Source organism: Myxine glutinosa, chromosome 2 (assembly GCF_964187855.1).
Source record: "Myxine glutinosa chromosome 2, kmMyxGlut1.1, whole genome shotgun sequence".
Lineage (NCBI taxonomy): Eukaryota > Metazoa > Chordata > Myxini > Myxiniformes > Myxinidae > Myxine > Myxine glutinosa.
Window position 1 is genome coordinate 182,066,680 of NC_136262.1, and position 23,209 is coordinate 182,089,888.

General features: G+C 43.9%; 1 protein-coding gene across 3 annotated transcripts in view; it reads left to right on the top strand.

Annotated features, from left to right (window-relative positions):
• Positions 1-313: 313 nt before the first annotated feature.
• The window catches only part of ISYNA1 (inositol-3-phosphate synthase 1), a 28,092-nt gene continuing 5,196 nt past the window's right edge, over positions 314-23,209 (top strand). The window contains exons 1-11 of one of the 3 annotated variants that reach the window (XM_068100361.2): positions 359-455; positions 1,674-1,720; positions 7,202-7,325; positions 7,427-7,588; positions 8,789-8,918; positions 10,362-10,555; positions 12,627-12,776; positions 18,748-18,966; positions 19,065-19,229; positions 20,559-20,672; positions 20,930-21,150. In XM_068100361.2, coding sequence (XP_067956462.1) covers positions 7,212-7,325; positions 7,427-7,588; positions 8,789-8,918; positions 10,362-10,555; positions 12,627-12,776; positions 18,748-18,966; positions 19,065-19,229; positions 20,559-20,672; positions 20,930-21,150 — 1,469 coding nt within the window. In that variant the 5' untranslated portion in view covers positions 359-455; positions 1,674-1,720; positions 7,202-7,211. Of the gene's footprint in view, positions 456-1,673; positions 1,721-7,201; positions 7,326-7,426; positions 7,589-8,788; positions 8,919-10,361; positions 10,556-12,626; positions 12,777-18,747; positions 18,967-19,064; positions 19,230-20,558; positions 20,673-20,929; positions 21,151-23,209 lie in introns of all 3 variants that reach the window. The other 2 variants (XM_068100318.2, XM_068100320.2) reach the window with 2 other exon arrangements.

Genomic DNA, 23,209 nt, shown 5'->3' on the forward strand with positions numbered 1-23,209 from the left:
ATATTGAAATTCGGAGATAACGAACAGAAATATCTTGGTGTGTGTCGATCCTGGGTTCCCTTGTGCAGATAATACCACGACCCTTGTTTGACGAAACATTATTTCTCAAAGGAACCGTTTTCTCGTGTTTGAATAACTGCAGGAGCGGAAAACGTCTGGAGGTCGCCAGGCACGTGCTGCTCGCAATCTCAATTAAAGTTACACTTTCTGGATCATTCCACGGTGCGTGGAATTTTACAACTCCCACCCTCTGACGTTGCCATGTGGGGAGGGGTACGAGGGGGCGTCACCTCGCGTAGCTGAGTCTCCGCCCACTGGCGGCCTCCGTTATAAAGCTGCCTGAGACGAGCACCCTTTTGTTGTTAACCTCGAGGGGACCAAACGGACAAGAATCAGCCCGAGGAGACGAAGCGGCACCAGGACTATTCTCGGATTGGAATTCTTGAAGTGCATTGGTGTGTTTGCCATTTGTCTTCTTCGAGTCTTTGTGCGTTGGTATTGATTGATGGTGGTGGTGGTCGCGGTTGTGTTCCTTTCCCGTGTGCGCACATTTTTCGTGAATTGCGTTTGTCTGTTTGAATGAACTGTGTTTGCTCCACGGTGAACTCTTCCCGCATGTCTGTGCATTGGTGCGAGTTAGACGACTTCTGGAAAAAAATCGTCCTTTGTGTTCGGGACGATTCCACCTGGGCGGGATTTCATTGCTGTCGATAATTAATATCCAGACCGGCTTTCCATCTGTATATAATATGCAGGCAACAAGGGCGGAGTATGTAGTTCTTTTTTTGGTCCCCCCACTCCTCTACCGAAGCCGACCCCACGTAGACCCAACTCCGCCCCTCTTCCCGTATTTCCACTACTCCTCCCTTACCCCGGCCACTCCCACCAGACCCCCATTCCACCACCCCCTACCTAACGGACTCGCATATTACCCCCCTCCCCCTACCTACCGGACTCATACGACCTCCCCTCTACCTACCGGACTCTCATACCACCCCCCCCCCCTTATCTACCAGACTCCCATCCCACCCCCCCCTCCTCCTAGCCCCCGGACTCCAATCCCCCCCCGACCTACCGGACTCCCATACCACCCCCCCTTCCCATAGCTACCGGACTCCCATCTCACCCTCCCCCTACCTACCGGACTCCCATCTCCCCCTCCCCCTACCTACCGGACTCGCATCTCACCCTCCCCCTACCTACCGGACCCCCATCTCACCCCCCCTTATCTACCAGACTCCCATCCCACCCACCTCCTAGCCCCCGGATTCCAATCCCCCCCTGACCTACCGGACTCCCATCCCACCCCCTCCTCCTAGCCACCGGACTCCCATCTCACCCTCCCCCTACCTACCGGACTCACATCTCACCCTCCCCCTACCTACCGGACTCCCATCTCACCCTCCCCCTACATACCTGACTCCCATACCACCCCCTATCTACCGGACTCCCATCTCACCCCCTCCCTTCTATCTACCGGACCTCCTTAACACCCCTCCCTTACCTGCCGGATCCCCATACCAGCCTCCTCCCCTACCTCCATACCACCGATGGACGATTGTTTGAATATGTTTAACAAATGATTTGTTTCCGTCAAGTCGGTTTCCACTTCTGGTGACATTGGTTATGACGTTTCTCCACACGTCCTGCGCTGCTTCCCAAATCCCTGGTAGAGACGGCGTCATTGCATCCTCTACCTCGTCCGCTCAGCACCTGCCAGGTTTGCCTCTTCCTCTTCTTCCCTCAATCATATCCAGCATAGTGGATTTCTCCAGACGTTCGTTTTCTGCTCGTGTGGCCAAAGTATGAATTTCTGTTTTAGCATCAGCGCTTCCAATGTACGTGATGCGTGTTAGTTACCACCTACAACTAATACAGGTATTGTATGCATGCTTACAGGTATTGTATGCATGCGGTACAGGTATTGTATGCATGCGGTACAGGTATTGTATGCATGCGGTACAGGTATTGTATGCATGCGGTACAGGTATTGTATGCATGCGGTACAGGTATTGTATGCATGCGGTACAGGTATTGTATGCATGCGGTACAGGTATTGTATGCATGCTTACAGGGAGGGGCGGTGATCGCTATTGGAAAGTGGGGGAGAGGAAGTTTTCTGGGAAAATAATTTTGAAATGTCTGAGAAGAAGATTGTTTTTGTCATTTTAATTGATTTGATAAATCGCATAGTGACCAATTTTAAATGTGATATCAAATTTAAAATTTAATTGATATATCAGGACGTTGGAAGACTTCCTATGTGGGGATGACGCACAATTCCTCAAAAAATAAAACCTACCAAGATATGAACTTGTAAACCTATAAAGGTACCGATCGATACCCATCAGTCTGGAGAATTTCACATCAAATAACACATTAACCCTTTGTGTGCTGCATCATTTTGCTTTTCTCTTATTCAAAATTTTCATGTAAAAAAAATAAAAAATACATTTTTTGTCATTTAAAAAAATTTTTTTTTCATCTAATGACAAATGTGCGACAGCAGCACACAAAGGGTTAAACGTTTGGACAGCATCACTGAACTACAAAATTAACAAAAATAGCCCGTTTGTGATTCCTCGACAGTAACTCAACATTGGGTTAAGCTCAGTACTTTGTTCAAAAGCGAATCCACTGCATTTTAGTGTGAAGGTGCATGACCCCTCAAATTTCATAACTTCAAAGGATTTCACGAAAGGTAGGTGTAACTGAATATTTCCATATTGGGCAATGAAGTGTCAAGAGGTGGGTGGGGCAACGACTGTCAATCAGCCTGACGGGGGCGGAGCCACAACACATTTCACCATATGTACTATTTAAAATGTTAATCATAAGGTATGCACAGTGCTGTACCATTACAATGTGGGTACGTTTATAAAGTATGCACAGTGCTGTACCATTACAATGGGTATGTCTATAAAGTATGTACAGTGCTGTACCATTACAATGTGGGTACGTCTATAAAGTATGCACAGTGCTGTACCACTACAATGGGTATGTCTATAAAGTATGTACAGTGTTGTACCATTACAATGTGAGTACGTCTATAAAGTATGCACAGTGCTGTACCATTACAATGTGGGTACGTCTATAAAGTATGTACAGTGTTGTACCATTACAATGTGGGTACGTCTATAAAGTATGCACAGTGTTGTACCATTACAATGTGGGTACGTCTATAAAGTATGCACAGTGCTGTACCATTACAATGTGAGTACGTCTATAAAGTATGTACAGTGTTGTACCATTACAATGTGGGTACGTCTATAAAGTATGCACAGTGCTGTACCATTACAATGTGGGTACGTTTATAAAGTATGCACAGTGCTGTACCATTACAATGGGTATGTCTATAAAGTATGTACAGTGCTGTACCATTACAATGTGAGTACGTCTATTGAGTATGTACAATGTGGGTACGTCTGAGTATGAACAGTGCTGTACCATTGCAATGTTGTCTATAAAGTATGTACAGTGCTGTACCATTGCAATGTGTGTACGTCTATAAAGTATGCGCAGTGCTGTACCATTACAATGTGGGTACGTCTATAAAGTATGCGCAGTGCTGTACCATTACAATGTGGGTATGTCTATAAAGTATGCACAGTGCTGTACCATTACAATGTGGGTACGTCTATAAAGTATGCACAGTGCTGTACCATTACAATGGGTATGTCTATAAAGTATGTACAGTGCTGTACCATTACAATGCGAGTACGTCTATTGAGTATGTACAATGTGGGTACGTCTGAGTATGTACAGTGCTGTACCATTGCAATGTTGTCTATAAAGTATGTACAGTCCTGTACCATTACAATGTGGGTATGTCTATAAAGTATGTACAGTGCTGTACCATTACAATGTGGGTATGACTAAAGTATGTACAGTGCCGTACCATTACAATGTGGGTACGTCTATAAAGTTTGGACTACAACATTTATAAACTAGAGCATACATACCTCGGCCAGGGTGAACAGTTTACTTTGCCGTTTACCGCAAAACGGAGCAAGAACATGACCGAAACCTTCGCTTCACCACCTCATGAAAACAGCTGCCACATTCGGCCTGCAGTTGAACAGCGACGAGACTGGTGTGTGGGTGTATCTAGGCATAAGGAAGAACGCTATAGAAAATTGGGTCGCCACGTCAAAATCCAAGATTGCCGCCACCATATATATGTCTGAATCGTGAGCGAAATATCTTGAAAAATAAACGAACTACAAACTTCTAATCTGGTGTGTGGGTGTATCTACGCATAAGGGAGAATGCTATTGAAAATTGGGTCGCCACGTCAAAATCCAAGATGGCCGCCTTGCGTCTTCCACTTTGTCAACTCACATCACCAACGACGGGGGACTGAGGCGTAATGCTTGTTTGTTTTTTTGGGGGGGGGGGTTTTTTGGGCATCTTTGACCAACAAGGTGCCCACCCAGACCCAGGAAAAGTGGACGCAATCCAGAGCTTACCGGACCCGAAAGACCTCTGCGAACTTCGCAAGGCACAGGATGGCCGGAAAGGCGCCAGGATCTGCCCAGTGAACTGAGGCCATACTGGAATTATCGCGATGAGCTGAGTGTTGACTAGTCATGTGGAAGTGAGGGCCGGCTTATTATCCCTGCTTTCCCCTCTCGCTGTCTGCTCCACACAGCACCCAGACGACGCACCGACGTCTCTCCGGTTCACCTGGCACGGCCCTCAGCCAAGCTACGTGCCAAGCGCACCAGAGTCCAAGAGCCGCGGCCATGCCGAGATCAGTCCTTCCTCCTCTCTCTCCTTACTTTCTTCCCCCCCTCTCCCCTCTCCCCCTCTCCCCTCTGCTCCTTCCTGTCTCCCCACTCTCCTCCTTCGTCTCCCCCTCCTCTCCTCCTTCCTGTCTCCCCTCCCCCCCTCTTCATTTCTTTATCTCCCCTCCCCATCCATTTTTGTCTCCCCTCTCCTTCCTTTCTTCCCCTCCCCTCTCCTTCCTTTCTTCCCCTCCCCTCTCCTTCCTTTCTTCCCCTCCCCTCTCCTTCCTTTCTTCCCCTCCCCTCTCCTTCCTTTCTTCCCCTCCCCTCTCCTTCCTTTCTTCCCCTCCCCTCTCCTTCCTTTCTTCCCCTCCCCCCTCCTTCCTTTCTTCCCCTCCCCTCTCCTTCCTTTCTTCCCCTCCCCTCTCCTTCCTTTCTTCCCCTCCCCTCTCCTTCCTTTCTTCCCCTCCCCTCTCCTTCCTTTCTTCCCCTCCCCTCATTCCTTTCTTCCCCTCCCCTCTCCTTCCTTTCTTCCCCTCCCCTCTCCTTCCTTTATTCCCCTCCCTCTCCTTCCTTTATTCCCCTCCCTCTCCTTCCTTTATTCCCCTCCCTCTCCTTCCTTTATTCCCCTCCCTCTCCTCCCTTTCTTCCCCTCCCTCTCCTCCCTTTCTTCCCCTCCCTCCCTTTCTTCCCCTTCCCCTCTCTCTCCTCTCTCTCCTCCCTTTCTTCCCTCTCCTCCCTCTCCTCCCTCTCCTCCCTCTCCTCCCTCTCCTCTCCTCCCTCCCTCTCCTTCCTTTCTTCCCCTTCCTCCTTCTCATTCTTTCCCCCCCCCCCCTCCTTCGTTCCCCCTTCCCACTTCCCCCTAGATGCATTGCAAGTGGTACTAATCGACTCATTAAATAACATGTATAGTTTGCCTGATCTTTCTCACTGCTTTGAGGACATCTTCCCAATGTGGAAATTCACTTGGGTGTGCCAAGTGATCTCTACTGCAGCAGTTTATACTGACAACGTAGCCATGATTCTCATTAGCTGGGCTATATTTAGATAGGTTGTGGCAGAATGGTGCACCAGTGTTGTTGCCATTGCATTCTGTGACCTTTGTCTATTTGAAGGGCACCTGTCAACTTGAGTAGCAACCACAGTGTGCTGTCTGACACCTGACAGATTGATACACCTGCAATTACAGAAAATGTTGCCGCAGAAGTGCAATTTACTTCAGGTGCCTTGAAAAAAAAACACATACATCAAGCGTTTTGTTCAGGTGTGCAACTGAAATGATGAACCAGCTAAGATGAACCTGTTCAAAAGCCAAACACAAAAATGTAAATCCTTTTCATTTTTAACGAATGGCTGTTTTAGAGCAAGAGCAGATACAAAGAGAACAAGTTCCAGGATTACAGAGCATAAAATGTCCTTCACAGATTCATACCAGGGTATAATTAAATAATTTGTTCCTAAATCCGGTTTCTTTGCAAGTTGGAGTGGTTTGCTATTGCCTTCCGGGCACCAGTAGTCCAGGCAGGAATTTGATGTGTTGAAGGTGCCGGTAAGAGCTCGCCTAATCTTCACGAATGGGAACTTTAACGGCCGCCAAGTAATGCTGGCGGACGGGACACCCAGTATAACGTCTTTTCGAGCGATGGCATCCATTGATGAATCGCCCTGCCTACGAAACACTGGGATAAGAGTTCATAGCTGGGTCGGGATTCAAACCCAGGCTGGACAGCTTCAAGGTGAGTGTGCGTACCTCTATGCGAGCTCGGCCACCCTTCCAGCCATTGTGAATATATACTTTTGACAAAACCCATTTCCATTTTCAAATTAGTCACAACTTGCAAGTTGCGCAATCCCTTACCTCGACTAGCTCCATTATTGATTAATCAGAAGATTAGTCAGGTGTTTATGCAAGAAGCACCATGTCTGTAGCGATAAAGTATCCTCACTTCTGGAGATGCTGATGACAAACTTCCCTGCCAATCTTGCTCTTCCTCTGCCCCCAATTGGTTAATCTGATCACGTGCTTGTGAAGGTCAAGTCTCTGGTCGTTCTCAGAGAACAGCCGGCGAGTCTGGCAGTTCACTCGGGTAAGCTGGCACGGACTGCAAGCTGCCATCACCCTTCAGGACTGGTCTCCTATATCTACCACCCCTGATGTTAACTCAGCCTGGGAATTCTTCCACAGAAACCTGCTCTCTTATGCACAGATTCATCACGTCTCTTCTTCAATTATATCTTACCCATGCTCCTGCTCTTGCTTCTCTGAATCCTGTGGGAGGATACTGCAACTTGAGGGGGTCAGGCGTTGTGGACTCTGATGTTCCCCCTATGGGACACAGTATAGCACTTGGTGATGGTGACATAATGTTTCTGTAGGTTTGAGAACAGATTTGTGATGCCATGTTGGGAGCCATACTTGCGTGGTGCTGACTTCACTCCATCTTCGTCCTTCTTATGTTTTGTTTTTTTTGCAGATATTTCCACATGGCAGAAACGATAAAGGTGAACAGTCCAAATGTTGTGTATACGCCCGAGTACATCGAGGCAAAGTACACGTATCATACGACCCAAGTGGAGAGTGACGGCGGATGCTATATCGTAAGTATAATGTGTTTTTGTTCCTCTGGGGGGTTTTAAGATGGTTTGTTCTTTTTCTTCCATTTCCTCACACTGCTTTTCGATTTCCACTGATCTCTCAGGCAACGCCACGATCTACAGAGTTTGTATTTCACACAGAGCGGCGTGTGCCTCGTCTGGGTGTCATGCTGGTTGGATGGGGCGGCAATAATGGTACGACCGTCACAGCTGCGGTCATCGCAAACCGCCTCAGCCTGAGCTGGCCCACCAAGGAAGGCACAAAGGTGATTCCAGAAGCAACGTTTGCACTTAGCAGCACCTTGAGGGCCATTGGACGTTTTACAAGATAGGCCGAGTTGCATCAAAACAGGAAAGCTCGATTGCAGCACCGCTCTCCTCCTGGATAGTCTTTAGTTGGAGCATGGCCTATAGCTAGTGATTGAAAACGGTACTGTATATCTTTTAATTGGGGTCTTTTCAATTGGGATTTCTCTTTTGAGGTAATGGTGGGGCTGAAAAAGCTTGCATTGGAAAAGCTGATCACTTTTGAAGGCCCATACTGAAGCAAAATGTTTCATGGTGATCAACAGCCTTGCTAACTTTCATCTACATAACAATTTAATAATGGTGTGTGCACCATGATTGGATTGCTACATGATTTTGCTACCTCGGAGACATGCTGAATGGAGAAGGTGGATCAGACTCGACAACGGTTGCTGGAGTGAGATGTGCATGGAAGAAGTTTCGGGAACTGAGTGGCGTGCTGATGAGGGGAGTGTCGTTGAAGCTGAAGGGAAAGGTGTATGCTGCATGTGTGAGGTGTTATGATTTATGGGAGCGAGACATGGGTAATGAACGTAGAGCAGCAACGAAGGCTGGAAAGGGTGGAAATGCGAATGGTTCGATGGATGTGCGGAGTTCGTTGAGAGAGAGGAAGACAAATGATGAATTGCGAAAGATGATGGGAATAGAGCCTGTGATTGATGTTGTGAAGAGGAACAGGTTGAGATGGTTTGGTCATGTGTTGAGGAAGTATGAAAGTGACCGGTTGAGAAGAGTGATGGAAATGAATGTAGAAGGAAGTAGAGGATGGGGAAGACCGAGAAAGACTGGGCTAAAGATGGTGGAAGAAGAAATGCGGGCAAGGGGTTTAACAAGGAGATGCAGAAAATAGGGCAAAATGGAGAAGATTGTCATGGGGACCGCAAGGCTAACCCCCGCTCTAGCAGGGAAAATGGCCTTAAAATGCATGTTGTTGTTTGTTGTTGCACCATGATTGGACGCAATGACGTTTTGAAAACCAACGTGTTGCAGAAGCGGCTGAACATGACATTTAAGAGGTAGCTTATTTCCCTGATGCTGCTTATGCAGCCAGCGGGGGCATGGAGTGCTGACCATAGTGGTGGGAGAGGAATGATTGATTGACTTTTTCCTTTGACAGGATGGTGGGAGAGGAATGAATGACTGACTTTTTCTTTCAACAGGAAGCTAATTATTTGGGATCGCTGATGCAGTCGTCCGTTGTATCCCTGGGTACGGGTGAAGAGGGTGATATATACGTCCCATTTCGAAACCTCCTGCCCATGGTTCATCCCAATGATATCGTCTTCGACGGTGTGTTTGTGTGTTTCCTCAATTCTATTCTTCAGACTATCAGCACTAAATGCTTCGTTTCTTGCTTATTTGTGCCAGATCCATGCATAAAGTATGTACAACCGTTGTCCTTGTTTCTTTTCACCGCAGCATCTCCAAGCCAACGAAGAACTGCTAATAGTTTTTATAGTCAATAGTCAAACTTGTGAGAATGTTCCCCTTTTGCCATCCCCATTACTTGCACATGATACCTTTGGAGCACACTTGTGCTGGATCTGCTTTTTTCTTCTGCTGCTCCATGAAAACGTCAGATCTGCTTTTTTCCTTGTAATCTCATTTGGCAATCGAATGCCTGTCTGCAATGGAGCCTAGAACTTCCATACGGAAGGAGGAACCAAGCTGTTCATCTCCTGCGTTAGCAAAGGCCAATTCTCAATGCAAAAGCTATTTGCTTTTGGTATTGTTAAAAATAAATAAAGCTTTGACATTGAAGCATGTTTGGTACAGAAGTAATTTTTGAGGCACTCCGAGTACAACTGGAAAAAAAACCACGATAGCGGATCGGTATTTCTGTTGATTGCTTTATAGGAGGTCAAACCATGAATGGTGGTGGATATTTGAAACTTTTAGAGAACACATTTTGGAGGCTAAAGGGGTAAGATCTGCATTGGTGATGTCCTTCTTTCCTTGCACAGGAATTGCAGCAAACGCCACATCCGCCGTCTTTGGTTTCAGTGTAATGTATCCTTGTATTTGTTGAAGTGGCTGATATTGTGGTCTTCAAGTTGCATGATGCCATAATGCTGTGGCCTTCTGCAACCAAGGATGTGATGACCTTCAAAACTTGTATCGATTCGGTTTTGACATCACGGTACTCATGCTCTGGGAAATTTTGGCCTGAATTATCTTATTTTTTGTATTTTCCCACAATTCTCACACGGCAGGTCATCGGTGGCTTGACGTTATTGATGCTCATACTTGTAGAATGAGAATCCACAAAGTTAAAATTGCACTTTGTACCTGGGTTAACCTGAATCAGGCTGTGGGTTGGTGGTGGTGGTGGGGGTCGGGGGGGGGGGCGGATTGGGAGGAAAGGAGGAAAGGAGGATGGCGTATAGATTCAACCCACCCTATCCCCCTCCTTTTTTTTTCCTTTTTTTTTTTCTTTTTTTTTTGCCATATTTTCACAAATTTTATTGTGCTGAGCTTTCATGACTTTTTGTTCAACTCTGATAAAAATCGTGACTTTCTGATAAAAACGGATCTATGGATTATTGGTTGCTGTGGAATCCACCCTTCAGACCCAGCTTTGAGAAGGTCCAAAATAACCCAGCCTGATTAGGGTTAAGGAGATGCCCAATGACTAAAGTAATAGTTGTTATAAAGTGTGTGCGTGCGCGCACTACGGGTTATTCCTAATGGAGTGCTTGTTTATGGAGTTTTTTGTTGGCCATTTGTTTCCAGGTTGGGATATCTCATCCATGGACCTGGCCTCTGCCATGGAGCGAGCCTGCGTGCTCGATTGGGGACTCCAGCAGCAACTGAAGCCACACATGGCTGCTATGCGGCCAAGACCCTCCATTTACCGTGCAGATTTCATTGCCGCTAACCAGTTTGAAAGAGCAGATAACGTCCTGACTGGCACAGCTTCTGAACAGGTTGGTTCCTGATTATTGCGAGTGTTTGGGCCTAATTTTAGGAAACGAGGATATAATAAAAGGCTTTTACCTTTCAAATTCAAACCTGCTTTGCACCCTTGTCTAAATTATCCCACAAAATAGGTTTCTACAGTTTGTACATGTAGTGTATGATATTGTAATTGCTTGTTGGTTATCTTCAATTTAACACACAAAAACATTTAATCCAAATCTTATTGGTTTCAGTGTTCCCGATTCCAGCAAATTGAACTTGGGAATATCTGGAAAAGTTCATAAAGGGGTGCCTATTTGATTAATACAGCTGCATGAAGTAAATGTTTTATTTGCCAGATATGGAGCACCCCTTTATATGAACTTTTCTGGAGCATTACTTGGTTCTTCCTAAGAACACTAGGGTAGTACAGCATGCACACGAGATTTTTAAAATTCCCCTTATTTTGTATTGTTTGGCATTTTCTACAAGCTTTGGATTGTCCATTCTTTTCTATAGTTTGCCACATGGCACGTACCATATAAAGGGGCCTTTTCTATGCCTCGGGCATTTTTCCCAAGATACATTTTAAATATGAACAAAATGCATTTGTTCATCGTACAAGACCAAGACGATATAAAAGACTTGGAAAAAGTAAGGGGGGGGGGGGGGAATTCAACCCAGACAGGATTCGAACCCACAATCCCAAACTTGGGAGTCTGATAAGATCCATTGAGCCAGCACATTAGAATTATTTTTAAAAATATTTTAAAGGGGTATAAAGTGTGTTTATATGTATTTATATATACAATATACCAGTAGAAGCCGAGAAACGAATTTTCAGTCCCAATGTTAAAGTTTCATACAGAGAAACAGTCCCAAAAAAGGAAGTGGTGCTTTGCGCCTCCCTTGATTTCCATACAATAAGCAATTTGATGTGGTACAATACTCATGATGCTGAAATTCAGGTTTAAGAATAATTACGTTTTAAATAGGATCAAAATGCATTTGCTCATTGTACAAGATGTTCAATTGTTCATTATTCAAGACTATATAAAAGACTTGGAAAAAGTAAGGGGAAAAAAAATATTCAACCCAGATGGGATTTGAAACTACAACCACCAGTTTGGGAGTCTGATGCTTTATCCATTAGGCCATTGGGCAGCACATTGGACTATTAAAGCAAAAACGATCGCACTTTGGTGGAATTTGTTTTGAAAACCATTAACTATACCTATTGGCCGATGTATATTCCAGGTTTCAGCTAGTTTCAATGTATAGTCCTTGAGATATAAGCGCCAACACATTTTGGATGGATGGACAGACACCGTGATTTCGAAATAAAATTTGGGTATGCAGGTGTCTCCTGATACTTCAGGGGGATGGATGCCTCTGTCCTGCATGATCCCAGGTCACCTGTGGGCAAGGTGAAGTACCTGTCAGCCATCCTTACCAGGGTAATGGTCCGCAGCCATACGGTTTAAGTGGCAGATGGCTCTGCACATCTGGTGGATGAGAGTCCGGTCGACTCAAACGGCACGGGCCGAAGAGTGTGAATTCCCCAATGGCAGCAGAGGGACAGGAGTGGCGACCCCCGTCTATACTGCACACTTACCCATGTGTATCAGCCATAGAAAGGCAATATGATGGCACACGCCATCATTGCCCGAGGAGACTAGACATCAAAGAAAACTCAAGAATGCATAAACGGACGTTGCTGAAATTTGGAACATATAACCTCAACGTAGAAAGCATTTACTTCTGAAATTTGCAGCAGATTTCATCCAGTAGAAGCCGAGAAACGTATTTTCAGTCCCCATGTTAAAGCTGCATACAGAGAAACGATCCCTTGTATAAAGGGAGGGGTGCTTTGCGTCTCCCTTTGATTTAAGTATTTGCCTTTGTTTTGCATCATTTTGATGGTGTGGAAGTAGCACAGGCCTAATGTGCGAAACGTCCTGTGTTTGTTGAATTTTCAGTTTGTTTTTCCTTTATATCCTGGCAATAACCTGAATTGCCCTGGATTTCCGTGGAGGTTTTGCTGGGTACTAGCTGTCGAGGTTGTCTGTGCTTAGCAAACCGAATGCCTTTGTGTGACAGCTGGAGCAGCTGAGACGTGACATCCAAGACTTCCGCTCCAAGAGCGACATCGACAAGGTGATCCTTCTGTGGACAGCCAATACAGAGCGATTTGCGCTTGTCCAGCCGGGTGTCTCTGATACGGCAGACAACCTTCTGCAAGCCATACAGGTATAGATTTTACACTGACTTTTAGGCCTTCCTTGGTAATGCATTTTCTGCCAGGTCTGAGGCTTCACATCTTTTCTATACCCAACAAGGTTCACATTACCTTTCCTTGATGGCTGCTGTTAATCTATTGTACACCGTTCCTTTCCTATTCCATCTGAAGGTGCTGCATGACGTCATCGCCGGGCACTGAAGGGGACCCGGTGATGACGCATGCCAAAAGGGAGTACTCTGTTTTCACTCCGGTTGTTGCTTGCAAAATGGAAGATTTTTCAAGTATATTTGTCAGTTGCTTTTGTTATTCTGTCTTGTTTGTCGCTTGCCTGCAGGTCACAATTCCAAAACAATTGTCATGAAACTTCAAGTTGTAGTGGTCGTCACAATTGAGAAGCCTATTGATTTTGAGGTCAAAGGTCATCTTGAGTAGGATGGTTCTTCAAAAGGAAAGTTAGCCATACTCCTAACACTTAAAAAAATTCATATGTATGAAAACCCTTGTGGTGAAATCAAGTCATTTGGACTAAATTTAGGGGTTGCACACAAGTTTTTAAATTTAACATATTTGGCTCACATAAATGTTTGGAGTTGATTTTATTACTCCCGCCAGGGAGTAATGCATTCGATCGTGTCCGTGTGTTTGTGAGCAAGATATCTGGAAAAGTTCAAAACGGATTTGGATGAAACTTGGTGGGATAAAGGGCCCTTGCCCTTGGGATAAGGAAGAATTGATTAGTTTTTGGTGAAGCTCAGGATATTATTCTGGATCCAGGAATTTTTTGAAGGATTTTTTACCATTGGAGATGGGGCTCATTTTTTTTAAACATTATTTTCTATATATTCTATATTTAACATTGTGATATGAAAATAGTTTTCATATTTGTTGTAAATGTAGTTTAAACTCGTGGTTATGTGTTAGAGCGGTGTATTTTGTTAGCAGCGTCTTCAAGGTTCTTTTTTTTTCTTTTTCTAATAGACATATTCTGTCATTTTAAAACCACAAGTGTATTAGGTTTCCCCGTTTCATAAAATGTATCGTTTGATACGTATAATGCTTTAAAACTTTTTTTTTCTTTTACCTCAGAAGAGATATCAACATTTACCTCTGCGAATGTCAATCGCGGTGTCAGTATTTGATGAACTTATAAAGACTTAGGTGACTTATAAGTGTGACCAGCATGTGCACGGGATTCTTCCCAGAAGAATGAGTGGTCGCATTAGCTTGTACGACTTAAAATGAGCGAGTTTTGTTTTCACGTTTGGGCCAGTTTTACATGTATCCCTAAGGAATGAAACGAACGTTTTTCCTGGTTTACAATAATTTTATTTGAAGTCACACATGCCTCAAAATACACCCAGTTATATAGAATTGAACGCTGAATCCGAAAATGTAAGTGAAATTGCCTTGTTTTTTTTTAACATTATCTTCTATATATTCTAAATATATATCTGTGCAGTCTGTCTTGTGTTTTGTCTTGTGTTGTCACTGAACTACTCGCTCAAACTTTTGTGAAATCGTACTATTCCAACTTGACCCACGGCGGGAGTATGCGCTCTTCTGAGTGGCGTTCTAGTTCTCCACTGTTATACTTGTGATTTTGACAATTACAGTTGACCTTGCTATGTACTGCACATTTTGTAGTTTTTAAGTTAATTGAATACAGTACAGCTGTACTCTGGTGTATGCAGTTGCTCTCATTGAAGAGTCCAATCGTCTACTGACAAGGGATGAACAGCAAACCCAGTATATGCTTCAAGTGTGACAGAACATCGCACGAGGTTTCCCGATTGCAGGAAATCGACGCTTATTTGGCAACAATGAGTGGCTGGCAACCATGAGTCACTGTGCAACCCCGAAAACTTGATGTATTAAAAAAAAATAAAAAAATTCACATGCAGAAGTTTTAGTTCAATACCAAAATAATTATAGGTTAGGAGTAAAACCTTTTTCTTTTTTTTTTTTTTGGATGGGGTCGGGGTCACCCTAATCTGGAGGTCGGATTTCTAAAATCGCCATTTTTCATCCTATTGACTTGAAAATTGAACAGCATTTGTATATTGTCACAATTGGAAAACCACCGATCTTTGGTCAAAAGGTCAACTCGAGGTCAAACTTCCAAAATCATCTATTTTCATCTGCAAAACAATCAATTTTCATCCGATTGACCCGAGCTTGATTTAGATCGGCAATTTTAATCTTGATGAAATGGCCAATTTGATGTATCTGACTTTCTTTTTTGGAGGGGAGGGGTGAGGGGTGTATTTTGCAAGTATCATGCTCTGCATGATGTCTTCTTGTTACTTGCAGAAAAGATTCCGGCAAGTATGTTGATCTGTTCGTTTGTCTGTTTGCAGCACTACGTCTACACCGTTGCACGTAGAATCGCCAAACTTTGCACACATATTGGTCTTGCCCGGGAATAGAGTGTGCCAAATTGATGACGTCATCGGTCACGTTGTTCGGCGGCCATCTTGGAAAAACTTTGCACCTCTATCTCAAAGTGCTGAACAGAAAAAATTGAGACATGGCTCATTGTAATGAACTCTCCATGGGGAATAAAATATGTTAATGATGACATCAATCATGTGGTTCTGCCGCCATCTTGGGAAAACCGAAAAACTTTGCACCTCTATATATCCGAAAGTGCTGAATAGAAAAAATTGAGACATGGCTCATTGTAAAGAACTCTCCATGGGGAATAAAATGTTAATGATGACATTATTCGTGCCTCCATTATGACGTCATAATTTGACAAGTACAAAACTTCATCCGATCAAGACGCCATTTCTTGAGCATCATCAAGGAATAAATTAGTTTAGAAAACAAATGATGTCATCGGTCCCGTGGTTCGGCCACCATATTTGTCCAAAATGGATGATAAAGTACATTCCGGCAAGTCCTCGGTCTCTGATTTTTCGTTTGTCTGTTTGTCTGTCTTTGTCTGTTTGCAGCACTACGTCTACACCGTTGCACGTAGAATCGCCAAACTTTGCACACGTATTTGTCTTGCCCTCTAATATACTGTGCCCAAATGATATCGGTCACATGGTTCGGCCGCCATCTTGGAAAAACCGAAAAACTTTGCACCTCGATATCTCCGAAAGTGCTGAACAGAAAAAATTGAGACATGGCTCATTGTAAAGAACTCTCCATGGCGAATAAAATAGGTTAATGATGTCATAGGTCACGTGGTTTGGCCGCCATCGTGGAAAAACCGAAAAACTTAGCACCTCCATATCTCCAAAAGTGCTGAATAGAAAAAATTGAGACATGGCTCATTGTAAAGAACTCAACAACAACAACAACATGCATTTTAAGGCCATTTTCCCTGCTAGAGCGGGGGTTAGCCTATTGTAAAGAACTCCATGGGGAATAAAATATTTTAATGATGCCGTCATCGGTCACGTGGTTCGGCCGCCATATTTGTCCTAAATGGCCGATAAAAAAAAGTAAATTCCGGCAAGTCCTCGGTCTCAGATTTTTCATCTGTCTGTTTGTTACTTGCCGGAAAAGATTCCGGCAAGTATGTTGATCTGTTCGTTTTTGTCTGTCTGTTTGCAGCACTACGTCTACACCGTTGCACGTAGAATCGCCAAACTTTGCACACGTATTTGTCTTGCCCTGGAATAAACTGCCCAATTGATGTAATTGGTCACGTGGTTCGGCCGCCATCTTGGAAAAACCGAAACACTTTGCACCTCCATATCTCCAAAAGTGCTGAATAGAAAAAATTGAGACATGGCTCATTGTAAAGAACTCTCTATGGGGAATAAAATATGTTAATGATATCAGTCACGTGGTTCGGCCGCCATCTTGGAAAAACAGAAAAACGTTGCACCTGTATATCTCCGAAAGTACTGGACAGAAAAAATTGAGACATGGCTCATTGTAAAGAACTCCATGGGGAATAAAATATGTTAATGACGTCATCGGTCACGTGGTTCGACTGCCATATTTGTCCTCGATGGCCGAGAAAAAGTAAATTCCGGCAAGTCCTCGGTCTCTGACCGATTTTTCATTTGTCTGTTTGCAGCACTACGTCTACACCTTTGCACGTAGAATCACCAAACTTTGCACACGTATTTGTCTTGCCCTCTAATATACTGTGCCCAAATGATGACGTCATCGGTCACATGGTTCGGCTGCCATCTTGGAAAAACCGAAAAACCTTGCACCTCAATATCTCAAAGTGCTGAACAGAAAAAATTGAGACATGGCTCATTGTAAAGAACTCTCCATTGCGAATAAAATATGTTAATGATGACGTCATATGTCACGTGGTTTGGCCGCCATCTTTGAAAAACCGAAAAACTTAGCACCTCCATATCTCAAAGTGCTGAATAGAAAAAATTGAGACATGGCTCATTGTAAAGAACTCCATGGGGAATAAAATATTTTAATGATGCAGTCATCGGTCACGTGGTTCGGCCGCCATATTTTTCCTAAATGGCCGATAAAAAAGTAAATTCCGTCAAGTCCTCGGTCTCTGACCGATTTTTCATCTGTCTGTTACTTGCCGGAAAAGATTCCGGCAAGTATGTTGATCTGTTCGTTTGTTTGTCTGTTTGTCTGTTTGCAGCACTACGTCTACACCGTTGCACGTAGAATCGCCAAACTTTGCACATGTATTTGTCTTGCCCTGGAATAGACTGTGCCCAATTAATGTCATTGGTCACGTGGTTCGGCCGCCATCTTGGAAAAACCGAAAAACTTTGCACCTCCATATCTCCAAAAGTGCTGAATAGAAAAAATTGAGACATGGCTCATTGCAAAGAACTCTCCATGGGGAATAAAATATGTCCATGTCATCAGTCACGTGGTTCGGCCGCCATCTTGAAAAAAACCGAAAAACCTAGCACCTCCATATCTCTGAAAGTGCTGAATAGAAAAAATTGAGACATGGCTCATTGTAAAGAACTCTCCATGCGGAATAAAATGTTAATGATGTCAACAGTCACGTGGTTCGGCCGCCATATTTGTTCTAAATGGCCGATAAAGTACATTCCGGCAAGTCCTCGGTCTCTGACCGATTTTTCATTTGTTTGGGCGATATCTCAGCCACCCTTCGAGCTAAGAAGCTGGAATTTGGTCGCAATCGTGCGCACCTGCTTTGGCAAAAACAGTTTTTTATTTATTGATCAATCAATTAATTGATTATTTAATTACTATCGATTTATTCAGTACTTGTTTATTTCCTTTCATTTTGGGCATTATCCCGGGCATCTTTTGAGCGATGAAGCTGATATTTGCACACCACAATGACCAAGTGATTTGGCTGTAAAAGGATTTATTGATTAATCGATTAATTTAATTTTTTGATTAATTACTTTATTTTCAAAATTATGGATTCGGATGAAGGTGGTGGTTTAAGCATGCCATTAGCCAATTGATTAAGAAATTTATTATTTTACGATTATTTATATATTTTAATTAAACAATCAATTATTATACACTGCTCCCTCCCAAATGCATCTCCATGTGCTGCAAGGTGGCATCACTGGACGAGAAGGCGCCCTGGCAATGTTAACACTGGAGGATATGGATCTCTGGTAGCTTGTAACTGTTGCTGCGTTTTTGCCTGAGGAAGAAATGCTGAAATCTGAGTTCTTCCCAACATCTTTGTTCCTTTCACATTTATTTTTACTTTTTCATATTTCTCTATTCATTCCAATTCTTGCTTCTTCTTTATTTATCTTTTGTTATCTGTCTTGGGAGAAGTGAATTTTTGCATAATTTTTTTTCTTTCTTCTGAAAGGCTCACTTGTCTGCGCCTGGATGGGTTTGAGGGCAGAGGAGCAGCGGCCCGAATCCTATCCATGTTCCTCTTGATGACTCGATCTTTGCTCTTTACTTTTTCTGGTTCCTTCTGATGACTCCAATGCAGTATTTGGTTTTCTGTTTCATTGTTTATTTATTTGGCATGGGGGAGGTGTATGTTGAATATAGCTCCACTTGTTTCCCTTTTCGTCCCGGCAGCGTGATGAAAAAGAGATTTCTCCTTCTACACTCTTCGCTGTGGCATCCATACTGGAAGGCTGCCCTTACATCAACGGCTCTCCGCAAAATACGTTCGTGCCGGGCCTGGTGGAGCTGGCTCTTAGGCATGATGTACCCCTGGCTGGAGACGATTTCAAATCGGGCCAAACCAAGCTCAAGTCTGTCCTCGTTGACTACCTTATATCTGCTGGTCTAAAGGTTGGTTTAATGGATTGTGTTAACCCACTCTTGAACGTTGAGTGTGGTGATTGCACGGTTTTGGATCTCCCTAATGCCCGTTTTTGTTTTGTTTTCAGCCGGTGGCCATTGTGAGCTATAACCACCTTGGAAACAATGATGGGAGAAACCTTTCATCCCCCAAGCAGTTCCATTCCAAGGAGGTCTCTAAAAGTAACGTGGTGAAAGATATGGTTGCTTCGAACCGGATAATGTTCCAACCTGGAGAACATCCCGATCACTGTGTACGTATCATGCATACCCAGAGAGGTTGATGTTTGTCTGCCTCGGTACCTTAAGTTTGATCATTGAGGAGTTGGAGATTTGCATTTGTGCAATTTGAAGGATTCCTAATGTTTATACAGCAATGGTTAATGCTTATGGAGAGGGGGGGGGGAAAAAAAGAAAAGAAAAAAAAAGGGCCTGTTTAAATAAATAAATAACATTTAATTGTGTGCGCATGTGCAGTGATGTTTTTGTGGAGTTTTACTGGAGCATTCTGATGTGATGCCTTGAAATGATCATCATGATCTCCTGAGTTGACGTTTTACAACAATGAATTTGGAAGAATTCCCATGTTTTTAAACGTGTGCCATTGTTAGGGTGTATAGAACGGTTTAATAGGTGGCCTTCCATGGCATTACAAAATTAGTAACAAAAATGATAGTGTTGTAACAAATCATTTATTAATTAATACTAATATTAACAACAACAATAATAATCTCATTTGGTCATAATAATAATGAACATATAACCCTGCCCTGGGCTTGGTGAAAGGTAAGCTTATACACAAGTAGTACAACAGGCAGGTATGTTACAAGGCCGTGAAGACCAATGACAATTTGGTCCAATGGACCAACGGGCCTACTAGTAATTAAAGCATGGTTACAACTTGAATTAAATTGTGAACTGTATGCTTGGTGTTTTCAAACCTGATCCAATATTTCGACCTGTAAAGAGAAGTGGCAGCTTGAGAGAAATAGTGGAGTCTGTAAAGACGGGTAAAGAGGAAGTAATCGCTTCTGGGCACGAAGGCATCCGATTGGCTGAACCACTTAGCGCATTTAATATTGCAAGCAGGATGCAGATCAGCTGTTTGTTTTGTTCGTTTGCTGGAAACCCCTTTTTTATAGTAACCACTTCAGGAAGTATGATGGCAGTCTATTAATGTGTTCTTCCTTCCAACCATTGCTGCTTCCTGGTACTGTGAAACACCACAGCATGTAAGGCCTGCGATTGAACATTTGATTTCTCAATAGATACATTCTGCACGTATGGCCGTGCACAAGTTGAAATTAATTGTGGGATATGCGACTCCCAAAGCGCATCACAGATCGAGCACAATGGGCTGGTGATCAAATGCGTGCATTAGTTCGGCAGATGACGCATTCCACAACAGAATGAATGCTACTAAACGCAGACCTCATCTCAAGTTACCAAATGACCTTGTGGCCGAACGTCAACGTGAAATGTTCTTGATCGTTGCCCAGCAATGTTTTGCTTGCGATTCCTATCATCGGTTCCAATGATGCCTTCTAATTTTTTTTTCCAATGATGTCTTCTAATTGACCCAGGTTGTCATCAAGTATGTTCCCTATGTGGGAGATAGCAAGCGTGCCATGGATGAGTACACCTCTGAGATCATGATGGGAGGTCTCAACACTATTGTGATCCACAACACATGTGAGGTCTGTGCTTGTGCTACCTGGTCCAGTTAGTTTATTTATTTATTTATTTTCATTATTATTACTGTAACTTGGTACTTTACATTTATAACTTTTCCTTGTGAATGGATTGTAACAGAAAATGATGGAGTTTGGCGGCATTCCTTTAAATTATAACTGTGACCAAAATGTCGATTGGTAACAAACCCACATGAGTTGCTCTCTCCCCCTCTCTCCCCCTCTCTCCCTCTCTCCCCCTCTCTCCCTCCTGTCTGACACAGGACTCCTTGCTGGCGAGCCCACTCATCCTCGACCTGGTAATCTTGGCTGAGCTGTGCACTCGCATCAAGTTTCGTGCCATAGGTACCAATGAGGAGTTTGAGCCCTTCCATCCAGTACTCTCCATACTGGCCTACCTGTGCAAAGCACCGGTTGTTCCACAAGGAGCACCTGTCGTCAACGCTCTCTTTCCTCAACGGGCTTGCATCGAGAATATCATGAAGTGAGAATGCCGCGGAAGTCTAAATTGTGGCGCAGGCTTTTGTATAAGGTCATAAGATTGTGGGGTTCATTCCGATGTGTACCCAGAGCCGTGTTGGTATGGACCTCGTGAGTCGGTCAAGGCATACAAGAAATGTTTGAGCATAAACTGTGGATCCAAAGAGGTTTTATTACCCTGCGCTCGGGAAGCGAAAAGCACGGTTAAGCAATTGTCTGAGTACGTGTGCCGTGTCTGCATTTTTTAAATTCATTTTCTTGGCAACCATTGATCCGATTGACGTGAAATTTTTACCGTAGGAGCGACTCTGCCTGTAGATTTTTTTTTTTTTTGCTGATAATCATGACGTCATAGGTCACGTGGTACGGACGCCATCTTGGAAAAACGTTACTCTATCTCCCAAACTGCTTAATGGAAAAAAAATTGAAACATGGCTCATTGTCAAGCACACCCCATGGGGAATAAGATATGTTAATGTCATAGGTGCCTCCCTGGTGTTGTCCCATATCCCTGGTGTTGGGCTAGCGGCTAGGGTGCCGGCTTAGGATCCTAGGATCCTGGGTTCGAATCTCGGTCGATCGCCGAATTAATGCCAGGGGGGTTGACTCAGCCTGTCATCCTTCCGAGGTCGGCTAATTGAGTACCAGTTCACTGGTAATTCCCTGTTTGTCGTTGAAGGCGGCAAAAAGGGTTGGCGTCAGGAAGGGCATCCGGCCGTAAAACATTGCTTCAAAAAGGGGACCAAAAAACAACAACTACCACGGTCCCCGAAAAGGCCAACCCCCGCTTTGCGGGGAAAAATGGCCTCTAAACGGTGGTTTAATGTCATAGGTGCCTCCATTGTGACATCATAATTCGGCAAGTACAACGCTTGATTCGATAAGTAATGGAATATATATATATCTTTTTTCAGCAACTGTGTCCGATGGACACTAAATCTTCACCATAGGAGCGCCTCCTCAGGTATAATTTTTTTTTTAATGATTCATAGGTCACGTAGTACAGGCGCCATCTTGGAAAAAACGAAAAACTTCATGCATCATGGTTTGGATGGACAAGTAGATACGATTTAGATTTTAGATACAAGTAGAATAGCACTACAACTGGCACTTTTTGGATTTAGTCGATATGTACTACTCCGATCATGTTGCAACCTATGTTTCTCTACCTATATAGTCCATCACAGTCAAGACAAACCACCGAAGGATAAATTTCCTGCCACAGCCGAAATAAAGGTTGATAAAAGTGACAGTCACTGGTCTGGCAACCATGTTGGATCATAAAAAACCCCTTAAACAAGTTGGCTTGCACCAAGTCCTTCTCAAGACTGCACAGGGTAAGTATTCCATGAATACTGTCTAGTTTGAGAAGCTTTTGTGTGATTGTTAACATCACTCCAGATTTTTATTACCACACACACACAAAGCAAAACGTGGGTTTAAGCACAGGGTGTATTCTGAAGCCACAAGCTCGGCCCTGCCACTCTCTGTCCCTGAAGCCACAAGCCATGGATAACTCTGTGGCCCGATTGGTTAAGTAACCTAGGATGCCGGTTGAGACAATACTTGCACCCACAATTGCGCTGCCCCAGTCTATGATTTGATTACCCCAACTGAGGAACTGCTGTCCCCACTCCACCCTGTCTTCTTATTAAGTACGGCCAAACAAAACCATTGGTGGGAGTCTGCTACCGGAGGGAGCAAATTGATGGGGTACTCATCCTGTCTACTTATTACGTACACACTATACCGGACCAATGAAGGAAAGACAATGTGCAGGTTTGAAGGAGTTTAACAAATTCCAACAAAAGGCACGTATCCACAGGCGCAGTTCATAAAGCAGGTATTTACATTCACAAAGCATATACAGAAATCTGCCACAAGAAAAGCTTACCCCAGAGCGCAAAATATCCCTTTACACGCTCTTCATTACCGGTTTTAGGACCGGCAGAAAAGATAACTGAGAAGGAAGTTCAGGAAGCGATAAAAGCAATGAAGAGTAGAAAAGCGGGAGGGCCGACGGGAGTTGTGGGAGATATGTTGAAGGCAGCGGGAAATTGGGG